The sequence below is a fragment of the Bos grunniens genome, chromosome 23 (genome assembly GCF_055505025.1).
Source record: "Bos grunniens cultivar Pamir isolate PY7600 chromosome 23, Bosgru_T2T1.0, whole genome shotgun sequence".
Lineage (NCBI taxonomy): Eukaryota > Metazoa > Chordata > Mammalia > Artiodactyla > Bovidae > Bos > Bos grunniens.
In genome coordinates, this window is record NC_141187.1 from 36,338,757 (window position 1) to 36,351,723 (window position 12,967).

The following is a 12,967-nucleotide window of genomic DNA, read 5'->3' on the forward strand; positions in this document are numbered from 1 at the left end:
CTGCTATGGTCTCAGGCTTTGTGTCCCCTAGAAATTTCATATGATGAAATCCTGAGTCCCATGGTTATGGTAACCCTAGGTGCAGTCTTTGTGAGGTGATGGAGTTGTAAGGATGGGGCCTCTTCAATGAAATGAGTGATTTTATATATAAGAGACACTCAGACCCCCCGAACCCTCCCCCGTGTGAGGATACAGTAGGAAGTGTGTGACCAGAAAGGACCCTGAATGACCCCGCTGTGGAAATCCATTACATTGTTTTTAAGCCTGTGATGTTTTGTTATAACATCCCAGAAGGACTAAGACAGCATCCTAACAATCTTTACACAGTTCAGTAAACCTCATGCTATTTACACAAAGTGCAAAGCACTTATCTTGTCTGGTGTAACACTGTGATAGTTGGCTGAAAGTCGTGGCTGGCTTTCATAAAGAATCCTGAGAGTTCAGTCTTCTTGGTAGCATGACCAGAACCATGAACAATTGTCTAATTCTTTGATTCTAATAATTTGACCCAGAATAATTGGCTGTGATTCTTACATAATCTCTTAATGGTCTTCTTTGTAATGACAGCTTCTGCTATTTGTGACTAATTTTAATAGGCGCTTCGTTCTCTCAATTGTAGGGTTGGATTTTCTTTTGATTTACTCTTAAATGAAGATAAGAAATGTTACCAAATTGCCCTCTTAGATTTTCACATCTCTAAAGCGTCTGTGTTTATTTTTTTAAGAGGAGACCCATTACAAAGCATGCATTAAAAAGCTGTAAATTTCAGGTAGCCCGCTGTGGGATACATCATTTTGACTATCTCAGAGCTGGATGAGATGGATGTGGATTTAGCACGTTTTGTGGGTTTGGCACGTCAGGATCTTGATGTACATGTCAACTTTACGTGAATCCCTGCGCAGGCAGTAGAACAGGTTATAAAATTCCGAATGACGCCTATCTTCATCGCTGGACATCAGGGATGGGAGTCCTGTCCAGCTACTGCGAGCCTTGATCATCGTATTCAAGACTGGAACAATAATCTGAATACCCAAATGATAATGACTTCTTATGCATTTTATTAATATTTGCTTATCTTTTTTTCTTCTAATTATCAAATAAAGATTTGGGGAAGACATATGACTATAAAACTCTCTAGATATGGATTTTGGAGCCAGCCTATGAGAAAACTATTAAAAATCTAAAAAGTATAAATGGAACTCAAGATCAGTTTTAATTTTCTCTTTTCTTCCTTCCCTCTTGCATCCGTTTTTTGAGGACAACAGAGAAAGAAGACAAGTGGAACTTCAATAGCAGATATCCTGGGATACTTTGAAGAAAAATGCTGATCTTGGAAAGTCTGTTCTCTAGTACTATTACTCTTGAAAACATTTCAACCACCAGTGCCCAGGAAGAGGCAAGCTTTTGGTGGAATTATGTGCAATGCAGGGAAGGCTGCACATGTCAAAAATTGCAGTGAAATTCTGACTCCTTTACAGTAGAATCTATCACTATGAATGTCTAGGCTCCTGCTTTATGTAGTAGCAGTCTAGCATATAGTAGTGATGAATCTTTTTCTTACAAAATCAGGTATTTCTAAACTCCTTACTCATTACAGAGGTCACCTCTTTCATTCATGAACAAAGCAAAAAAGCCCTCTGCAGGATGCTCACCTTGCTGAATTGACGCTCTATGAATGCTTGAAGTTTCTCTGACATGTTCTCAAACCTTGTGGCGCTTGATAGGAAGGCGTTTGACAGTTCTTTCATATGCTGCAGCTCCGTGACTAGATGATGCAGAGGATTATTCCAGGAGTACAGCAACACGAGTGTCCACTTACTAAGGTCTTCAATCTAAGCAATCAGAAGAAATAGTCTCATTAAAAAAACATAATTCAGTGGTTTTGGTAACATGTGATCTTTGCTCAGAGCAGCTGACCTAAAAAACTTTTGGTTATTTCTATGTGCATGAGGAGATTTTATAAGGTAGTAAAAGTTGCAAAAGTATAAAATGTAAGCTATTATTTAACATTTCACTGAATTTTTAAAAATCTAGGTTATTTTAGGAACTGATTCTTCTGATGTGTTCTAATTTATAACCTGAAGAATTTTCTTTTTTCCTCTGAAATTCTACCACCACTCAGTGAGTTCTTTTATGTTTGTATATTTGCCTGAGAAAATCTAAGTATTTACGCAAGTGAGTATGTGCTGCAGTGCCTGACCCAGGAGAGAGGGATTCCACCTGTGCCCACATCATTGTCACCCAGTGATTCATTCATATTAATGAATCAGATGAGTCCTTCGTATTGATTTTTGATCAGTAATTGTTTTATGATATTACAACAAAGAGACAAGGAAGAAGACAAGACATTCCTAAACAGGCTTCTCTCCTCAGCTGATCCCACACCAGCCCCCTACTGATATCAGAGCAGTTGTTTTGTTGACAAGTGTCCGGGCAGAAAATGGCGCAGCGTTGTCTTTAGTAACAGCATCAGTGGGATTCACAGTGGAGGGTCCCCCCTAGTTCACTACTACTAGCAGAATTGAGCCTGAAAATCCCAGGGGCTGAAGATTTCTAGTTAATATGCTTGATTTCTTTACAGCCATGAACTGTTTTACTGGTAAAGAACAGAGAACTGAATAGGATTAAATATAGTCATGCACATAAAGTGCTGAGTAAAATGTAAGGCCATGTAGTAACTCTCAATAAATTTTAAATTTAAGCTTACTGAAAATCCCTCCTCTTCTCCCTCTTTGTCCTTTTTCCTTGTTCACCCTCATTATTAATGAGCTTAACAGGGGATAAGAATGCTGGTATCGTTAAGAAGGTTGTAGAGAGAGAAGATAGAATTTTAAGGGGGGATGCATGTGGAAGTATTTTAAATAATGTTAGGAGGAAAGATAATGCAGGAAATCAGAAAGGAGAGATTATACAGTGAAAATTTGAAGTTGCCATACATGATTGAGGCTTGATATGTAAACTGTGTTGTCCTCAGAACACAGGCAATTGTTGTGGCCATGAGAAGCAAGGCAATGTTTATAGGCCATGTGGGGGAGACTTACAAATTACGAATAAAAGGCGACGGAGGAGTCATTGAGAATGAAGAATGAAGGTGTCAGAGAAGTAGAAGCAGAATCAGGAGAGCCTTGAAAGACAGACGTGAAGGCTTGGGTGGTTCAGTATAGGACTCTCACGTAGGAGTTACTAGTAACAGGGAGTGCTCAAAACTGGGGTGTGTTTCTCACATATTCATGAATTTTGCAACCTTATATTTTACACATGGAAGTTCCCATTCATTTTCTGTTTTCATACAGAATATTAGCTGCAATCCTGTGTCTAATGCATGGGTTGAACTAAAGTTGTTTACATTGACAATTTATAGATCTGTTATTTATCTTGCAACTACAGATCTTTAGTCATCCCTTGATTTTGCTCATGCTTCATCAGCTGCATAATATAGTTTCTCTTCAATCGCTTACGGTTCCTGCACCTTTTTCTGCATGTAAAGTTAACATAACCTCTAATAGTCTGAAGTCTGGTACCCTACATACTGTCTAATTTGATCCAGTGAAAAATCCAGGTGAAAGACTCACGTTCGTCTGCTGGGCTTTATCTTCTTCTTCGGGAGCATGGAAGGAATTGGTGTGGCAGCTCTTGGTGACATTGATATAGTATAGTTTGCCCTGGGCATATTTTTCATCCTGAAAGTGATCAGGCAATTAGTTAGGGTTGTTGGGCATTGAGTAGATGAACCCATTACCAGAACACTAACATGTTTGATAGACGTGTATTTTTTTTAATGGGGGGGGGCAATCACAAAATTTGAAAGTCATTCTTTTCCTACTTTTCTATACATTGTCTCTATAAAAATGATTTTACATATAACTTTTCTAAGTTTAACGTTTTCCTTTCTCTGTTTTTTTATTATCTTTTTTTTTTTTTTTTTTTTTTACTATTTGAACCAATATAGTACATGTGTACCAATATTTGGTGCTTCCTACGGGACGGTAGTGGTAAAGAACATTCCTGCCAATGCAGGAGATATAACAAGACTCAGGTTTGATCCCTAGGTGAGGAGCATCCCTTGCAAGAGTGTACATCAGCATACTACAGTATTCTTGCCTGGCCAATCCTATGGACAGAGGAGCCTGTTCGGCTACAGTCAGTAGGGTTGCCAAGAGTTGGAGACAACGAAAGTGACTTAGAGTGCATGCATGCACCTATATTTAACAATTTATTCTTTTGTTTACTTGGAAGAGTTGGAAAAAAAATGGACAGTCAAAATGGAGGATGAAAGAAAACCTAGTGAGTAAAAAGAACTATGTGAATTTAATAGAAACCTTAGCACCACCTTTATTAGCTGTCTGCTCTACTGTGTGCTCCTTGATTGACCTAAAAGAATTAACATGCAACTTTCAAATACCTTCCTTAGAAAGAGAATAATTGTTTCCAATTGTAAACACCCCTTCTATTGTAGCTGGAAACCTATTCACTGCAAATCTTAAAACAATAATTTGTAGCATTAAAAAAACTACAAAGTATTCGTTTCTGTGACCGGGATTCAGCTTTGTTTAACATGTTCCAACCACCCAGTTCACTGCAGAGCAGTTCTCATTATTGGCTATTTACTCTGAGGCTGGAGAAGAAAGCCCAGACACTGAAGGACCAGAAAATCAACATGCTTCCTTTCCCCAGTCCCACCTAAAAGTGCTTTGTGTCAGGTAGTATTGTAGGCTGAATCTGTGTTCTTCATGTGTTAGAGCCCTGACTGCCAAAGTGCTGTGTTTTCAAAAGCGTTCCGGCTTTTGGGGATCCCATGGTCTATAGTCCACCAGACTCTTCTGTCCATGGGATTTCTCAGGCAAGAATACTGGAGTGCTTGCCGTTCCAGTCTCCAGGGAATCTTCCAGACCCAGGGATAGAACCCAAGTCTCTCACACTGCAGACAGATTCTTTACCATCTGAGCCACCAGCGAAGCCCATTAAGGTCAAATGAGCTCTTAAGGTGGAACACTGATCCAATAGGTTTAGCGTCTTCATGATGTGAAACACCAGAGAATTCACTCTGTGTCTCTGTGTCTTTTCCTCTTTCTCTCTTCCCCATGCCCCAGGCTTTGTGAGGAGTCACAGAGAAGCCAGCCTGGGAAGAAACAGTTCTTACCAGAACCTCACCTTGCTGGCACCCTGATCTGGAACTTCTAGCCCCCAGAACTGTGAGGAAAGAAATTTCTGTTGTTTATTCCACTGAGTCTATTGTATTCTTTTATGGCATTCCTAGCTGACAAGTACCAAATCATTTATTTTGGAAATTAAAAAAGAAAATGAATGAAAGGAAATTGAAAAAGTTATTGCACTTCTTAGTATTTGAGATTTCACAAAACTGATCCTTTCTTTGATTTCAACATCTTATGAACTGACGACTTCTTTGACCAAGAGAGGGTGTTATTGCAGCCTTCTTGTTTAAAGGATAGTATAGCCCCGTCACTTAGGGGAAGTTTCCTTCTGGGAGCCTGGCGGGATACAGTCCACGGGGTCACAAGAGTAGGACACGATTAAGCAACTAAACCACCACCACCAGAGTACTTACAAACTCATTGAACATTATTGTGGAAAGGTTATAGAAGTCATGGGAGAGGCTGGCGGCATTCATAAACCTGTCTTTAAAGGATTTCCGTAAGGAGACAAACACGTCAGGACTGCAGGACGGGCATGAGTTGCCTTGGCACAGGAGCAGATTAGACATGAGCAGCAGCAGCAGCAGGCAGGACCCTGTTTAAATAAAAACATGAGCCATTCTGAGATGATCAAGTCACCTGAGGTCATCAAATCCATCCTGTGGAGGGAAGCCTTTTCTTTCCCTGTTGCTCTGATCAGGAGTTCTTGCTGTAGAAGCTGGGGTGGGGAAGAAGGAGCACCTTCTGTGTAAATTTAGATGGATGATGATATTTGTACAGACAGAGAGTTGGAGAAGTAGGTTACTCCCCGTATTTTTGAATTGTTCCCAGAAGTACTTCTGTGCTCTGCAAACATTTGGAACTTAATTCTGAGCCAGTGTTTAGGCCATTCTTTTAAGACAGTTTAATGTTGGGACTCTGCAGACTCTGAGCAGCGAGGCCCTCTAGGAGTATGCAATGTTTTTACTCTACATTGACTAATGCTTGAATTTTAGACACTGAAATAACAAGAAAAGTCCAGTCGATCTGTGTGGTTTACCATCACACTGGGGTAAGAGTAAACACGTGACTGACTGATCACCACTATTGAGTACAGAGAGAATACTAAGAGAAAAAGGATACTGTACCTTGGATCTGCTCACTCACCTTAGTAACCCCATGCATGTCTTTGATACTTTCCCAAAAGCTTTAAAACATCTTAAAATTTGTGTTTCACAGGAACCCTGTGAGATAGCCTTAATCTCACTATAATCATCAAGTAATGTTAATGAAAATGCAATGAGTTGGAGAGGGCAAGTAATTTTCCCCAGGTCCCATTATTAGCAGATGCAGGTGACTGGGCACCAGTACACTCATCTGTTCACTTCCTGATGTTCCATCACACATGCCTGTGCCCCTCGGTCTGTATGTGTGTAACCAGGACTACATCAGGAGCTATGATGACTCTGCTTAAAGAGAAAAATATTTTGTCTTTGACTGTAAAACAGCAGTTACCCTAGAACACTGGTTTTATCCACTTGTTCTGCTCTGTCTATAAAACACTCACTGTTACAGTCTTTGACAATTATCAGTGTGGGGGCCTGGTTCTCCTGGCTAGCCCTTCTTGGCACCTTGAAAGCTCCTCTACTCTTATCCATGTTTTTTCTTCTCATTACATTTGTTTCTTCGAGAAAATAGCAAATAAACCTCCAAATGGTAATACAAGAATATTACCTGGTCAGCACCCAAGACAACGTCATTGGCTCTGCAAACAAGACCTGCCCTTTCCTGACTTTGACTTTTTAGAGACAAAATTTACCTGTCTGGTCAGGAGTACATCCTGACAACCCATGGGGCTTAGTTTTTGAACCATCTCCAAACATCTCCTCTTTGACAGTAGAACTAGACCTTCATGCTTCCATGATGTAGTGTAATATTTCAGAAATTATTCCTGGCCCTACCTTTGGCCTACAGAAACATAAATCACAGACTCTTACAAGCGTGATTTTAATATTACTTTTCCTGTGCATCCTTTGTAAGTAAGAAGAATTTAAGACTGAAGTGAGCAAGAAATGAGTTTGGACAAGAGAACTGATAAAATAGAGATTTTATCCTCCTGAATGAGATCTGAACATGGTTGTTTTTCCAATTTACCAGAAGAGTGATAATTTAATTAAGGATAAGATATCAGCATTTACTAGGTTTTCTCTGCTCTTAGTTTAAAGGGGCATGGTATCTAAGAACAAAATGGTTATTTAAAATTAGGTGATGAAAATAAAAGAAGTGGTCCTCAAAAAAGAGACACATAAGTTGGAGAAATTTGTGACTATCTCTCTCATTAACTAAAGAGCTTATTGTGACAGGCAAGGAGGATAATAGCTTATATAACAGAAATGTATTTGTGTGCATATATTTATGTGCATGTATACATGTGCTATGCATAAATATATGCTTAATTCCTTCATGAAACTTTGGACCTTATAAAATTCAATTTTATAAGAGGTGGTAAATATAGCAGAATTCCCTAATTCTTAATGTAATTGATCATCTATTGGTAGATGACTAAATATATGATTTTTTTTTCTGTTAACTTTTTTTTAATATTTTATCTCAAATACTTATTTTTTAATTTATATTTATTTATTTAATTGGAGGCTAATTACTCTACAATATTGTATGGTTTCTGCCACACATCAACATGAATCCGCTACGGGCGAACACGTGTTTCCCATCCTGTACCCCCCTCCCAACTTCCTCCCTGTACCATCCCTCTGGGTCATCCCAGTGCACTAGCCCCAAGGATCCTGTATTGAACCTGGACTGGCGATTCATTTCCTATATGATATTCTACATGTTTCCATGACATACCTCCAATTGTTATTCGTGTGTTTGCTTGGTAGCACATATATTAAAAAATTGGAATAATACTGAGAAGATTAGCATGACCTCTGCCCAAGGATGACACACAAATTTGTGAAGGCTTCCATATTTTTCTGAAACAGCTTTGAGGGGTGGGATGAGAAGGAAGGTGGCAAGGAGGTTCAAGAGTTGGGGGACATAGGTATCCCTATGGCTGATTCATGCTGATGTTTTGGCTGAAAACAGTACAGTATTGTAAAGCAATTCCCCTTCACTTAAACATCAAGAAATTCAATTATAAAAACTGTTATTGGGGATCATATAACAGGTTCAGATATCCATTGTATGACTAAAGAGGATCTGACTGGAAACTGATGATGTCAATTATCATTGATTAGTGATTCATTAACTTTATAGTTGAATGAGAAAAGTAAACTAACAACACTATTGTCTGTGATTCAGTGTCATAGCAAGCCCTAATCCTTGTCTGCATTTGCTTTTAGGTGGTGTGGTGCCCAAACTTTGAAACTGAGGCTGTTCCCAGAAGCGCACAGTCGTGAGTCCTGCCCAGGGATTTTGTTCCTGATGCTGGAGGCTTCTGTTCGCTGGTCACTAAGACCGAAATTTTCTCTGCTGAGAATTCTCTGGGTCTATCATGTGCACAAGTCTTTATATTTTGGTTTTCTAATTTGATTCTCTTATTCTTTTGATCAGACTACCAAGTCCCTTGATGATTTATTTTTCAGACCCTTTTGTGCTTTGATCTTTCTGATGCTCATTAGTGTATTTGCTTCCATGTCTACCTCTCTGAGTAGTTTTCAGCATCTACATAAACCCTACCCTATTATCTTACTGTCTGGATTTTGGTGTTTAGCATCAGCATATTTTTATGAACTTCATTTTCCTTCTGGTGCGGTTTCTGGTACACAGTTTAAGCTGGTTGGCTCACATCTTGCTTGTTCATGTTGTCTCCAAACAATTAGAGAACTCTGCTTTCTTTCTAGGCAATACTGCCGCTCGTTTTGATACCGTTGCTAATTTTCTGTGATTTCCCTTCCTGCCTCATAAGCTTTGTCTTTCTCAATCTACTGTACCCTGAGTACTATGTACTCTATGTTGTTATTAGTATTTTAAATCAATATCCACTAGTATAGCAGAGAATTAAAGGGAATAAAATTGCAATAGTATTAGTAATAATACATTCCCCAAAAATATAATCCAGTAATGCTCACAGTTTTAAATGACTTTCTATGCATGTATTACTGAGTTCCCCTACTCATTTTTCCATATTAGGTGTTTCAATTTTGAAATAGAATGCAGAAAACAATGGAGTGGAAAATTCTGAAAATCACCTTGGATTTTAGATGCCTTAAGATAAAGTATGTAATTATTAGTTCTTTATAGTTAATAAGGCTATTCTGAGCACATATAGCTCAGTGTTCAGTGATTGCTATTGGGTAAAGGATGTATACTGTGAACTGCATCACCAAACAGGTGATTGGAGATGAAGAAAGCAATGCCAGGAAGACACAGACTTTTGTTCTGGAAGGAAAAATTTACAGGGTCTGTCATCTACAGTCTACTCTTCAGAGTTTTCAAAACACTTACTCTCCCTTTGCTCATTTAATAATTTGGGTTGTTTGATTTCTTTTCATACTGAGTTGCATAAGTCTCTTATATATACTTGGATACAAAGCCCTTACCAAATATGTGATTTGCAAATATTTTTTTTCATTGCATAGGTTGTCATTTCATTTTATTGATGGCTTCTTTTACTATGCAGAAGGTTTTGAGTTTGATGTGCTCTCACTAGTTTATTTTTGCAGTTCTTGCCTTTGCTTTTGATGACTGAGTTGTTTGAGCTGCTTGTAGTTTGGAAAGCAATCCTTTATCAGTTATTTTATTTGCTATTATCTTCTTCCATTCTTACCAAAAGACACAGACTGGCTGAATGGATACAAAAACAAGACCCATATATATGCTGTCTACAAGAGACCCACTTCAGTCCTAGAGACACATACAGACTGAAAGTGAATGGATGGAAAAAGATATTCCATGCAAATGGAAATCAAAAGAAAGCCGGATTGGCAATTATCGTATCAGAAAAAATAAACCTTAATATCAAAACTATTACAAGAGATAAAGAAGGACCCTACCAAATGATCAAGGGATCAGTCCAAGAAGAAGACATAACAATTTTAACTATTTATGTACCCTACATAAGAGCACCTCAACTAAACACTAACTGACATTAAAAGGGAAATTGAAAGTAACATGATAATAGTAGGCATGTTAATACCGCACCTATACCAGTGGACAGATCAACACAACAGAAAAGTGATAGGGCAACATAAGCTTAAAAGGAAATATTAGAGCAAACAGACCTAATTGATATCTTCAGCACATTCCATCCAAATGCAGAATACACTTTCTTCTCAAGTTCACATGGAACATTCTCCTCATCCTAGGTCACAAGTCAAACCTCAGTAAATTTAAGGAAATTGAAATTATATCAAGAATTTTCTCTGACCACAACACTATGATACTGCTATTGCTACTGCTGCTAAGTCACTTCAGTTGTGTCCGACTCTGTGCGAGCCCATAGACAGCAGCCCACTAGGCTCCTCTGTCCCTAGGATTCTCCAGGCAAGAACATTGGAGTGGGTTGCCATTTCCTTCTCCAATGCATGAAAGTGAAAAGTGAAAGTGAAGTCACTCAGTCGTGTCCGACTCCTAGCGACCCCATGGACTTCAGCCTACCAGGCTCCTATATCCAGGGGATTTTCCAGGCAAGAGTACTATCATACTAGATATTGATTATAGGAAAAAAGAAAAAAACTTTAAGGAACATAAACCCATGGTGATTAAACAACACATTTCTAAATAGTGAACAGTTTACTGAAGAAATAAGGGAAATCAAAACATTCCTAGAAACAAAGAACAATGAAAACATGATGATCAAAAACCTAGAGGATGGACCAAAGCAGTTCTAAGAGGGAAGTTTATAGTAATACAAATCCTACCTCAAGAAACACATTGAATAGGTGACCTAACTTTACATATCTTTAACTCTTTAAAAATTTCTCTTATCAATGTCTTAATGGTTTTGCGTAAAATCTTTCAACACCTTGCTTAAGTTTATTTCCAAGTGTTTTATCTTTTTGTGATGCAATAGTAAATGGAATTGTTTTCTTCATTCTACTTTCTGATAGTTTGCTGTTGATACATAGGTAGACAACTGAATTTCATATATTGGAATATAGTAAACATAATGTATGCTACATCTTTAAAGAATAGACATTTTCCCACAAATAAGACATATAGACGATCAAAAGATATATGACAAGATGCTCAGCATCACTAATAATCAAAGAAAATGCAGAACAAAAGCACGAGATATCACCTCATACCTGTTTGAAAGGTTAGTACCAAAAATGTAAGAAAGGACAAATGTTATTGAGGATGAGGAGAAAAAGGAGTGCTTATGCACTGTTGGTAGGGATGTATACCAGTGCACCTCCATTGGAATCATAGTGTGGAGGTTCTTCGAGAAATTTAAAAGAGAACGTTTATGTGATCCATTATCCCACTTCTGGATATATAGTCAAAGGAAATGAAGTCATTGTCTCAGAGAGAGATCTGTATTCCCATGTTCATAGCAGCATTATTCACAGTAGCCTTGGTATAGGCACAACCTGAATAACTTTCAACAGGTGAATGGACTAAAGCAATGTGATGTGACATATATAGGTAAATACTATTTAGCCATTAGAGAAAGAAAGAAATCCTTCCATCTGTGGCGACATGGATGAAACTGGAGGGCATTACACTAAGTGAACTAAGTCAGAAAGAGAAATACAATATGATCTCAACTATAAGGAGTTTCAAAAATAAATAAATAAATAAAAGGGAACTCAGAGTAGAAAAATGATTGCCAAAGACAGGAGGATAGGACAAATAGGGAGAGATTTTTAAAGGTTACATATTTTCATGTATAAAAAATTAATAAGGTGAAGATCTAAGTTTGAGCTTCATGATCTAATCATGAGATTGAACAATCTATGGGAGTCGAGGATGTACAGGGAAGCCTGGCATGCTGCAGTCCCTGGGGTCACAAAGAGTGGAACATGACTCTTTGACTGAACTGAAGAGAGTGGAACTTACCTGTGTTCTCCTCAAAAAGCAAAAGTTAAATACGTGTGCTGACGGCAATGTTACTTAATAGAAAGGGAAACTCGTTTCTAATCCATGCACAAATGGGGGTGGACAAGATGATGGAGGGGTAGGTGGAAGTGGGGTACACCTCTCTCCACTGATGCATCAGAACATCTAAAGACGCAGCAGTTCTCACAGAAGACCAGGTGAATCCTGGCAGGACTCCCTGACTACTGAGAAGGAACATCCGGATCCATACAGAACTTGGTAGGACAAAGGAGAGAAGGGACAAGGAGGAAGGAGAAAGAAGGAGGAGAGCAAGTGGGACCAGCCTGCACCTGGGGATGAGGGGGCTAAAGCGCAGGGGAGAGATCCCCACATCCATGGCCGTCCACTGGGAAGGGGGAGGCATTTGAAGCTGTTGGGAAGTGAACTCACTAAACTGTGACAGTCTGAACAGGGTGAGAACCACATAGACAAGCTATGCTGCAGCCTTTCATACCTCGGAGAGGGTTATAAGTCCACTGGTGTCCACGGAAGCTGGGAGCTGGAGCCATGGGGATTGTGGAATGATCCCAGGGTGAGGACTCCTGTTGACCGTGGGGAGTCAGCCTTATGGGATGGGATGGAGGAAATCTGCTGCATGGAATGCTTCTTAAGGAAAGCCATGAGGCCATAAAAGTAGGGTTCTACTGCCTGTGGAGTAGAGCTATCTCTTTCTCCATGCTGGTACCTGTAGGTTGAGCAATAAAGAAAGACTTCAGTGAGGGTGGTCCTTGAGTGCCTGATGCACTAAGCAATGGAGAATTTTGAATGTCTAT

The 12,967-nt window shown here is 39.0% G+C and overlaps 1 protein-coding gene and 1 non-coding gene across 2 annotated transcripts; one reads left to right on the forward strand and one right to left on the reverse strand.

The window, feature by feature from the left end:
- Window positions 1-830: 830 nt before the first annotated feature.
- LOC147347626 (placental prolactin-related protein 1) lies at window positions 831-12,703 on the reverse strand. The gene is made up of 5 exons (XM_086370800.1): window positions 12,649-12,703; window positions 5,567-5,748; window positions 3,573-3,680; window positions 1,653-1,832; window positions 831-1,022 (listed from the first exon to the last, which is right to left on the reverse strand). Exons 1-5 carry the CDS (start codon window positions 12,701-12,703, stop codon window positions 831-833), a joined length of 717 nt encoding a protein of 238 aa, XP_086226926.1.
- On the forward strand, window positions 8,018-8,125 carry LOC147347627 (U6 spliceosomal RNA). The gene has a single exon (XR_015153311.1). It is a non-coding gene; the product is annotated as a U6 spliceosomal RNA (small nuclear RNA).
- Window positions 12,704-12,967: the final 264 nt, after the last annotated feature.

Excerpts from the sequence above, each read along its gene's own strand:
- LOC147347626 (XM_086370800.1), bottom strand. The coding sequence starts at position 12,703 with ATGGCTCCAGCTCCCAGCTTCCGTGGACACCAGTGGACTTATAACCCT. Across the intron at positions 1,833-3,572 it reads ATAAAGCCCAGCAGACGAAC|ATTGAAGACCTTAGTAAGTG; the intron begins GTGAGTCTTTCA and ends CTGATTGCTTAG. Across the intron at positions 1,023-1,652 it reads TAGAGCGTCAATTCAGCAAG|ATTATTGTTCCAGTCTTGAA; the intron begins GTGAGCATCCTG and ends TTGGGTATTCAG.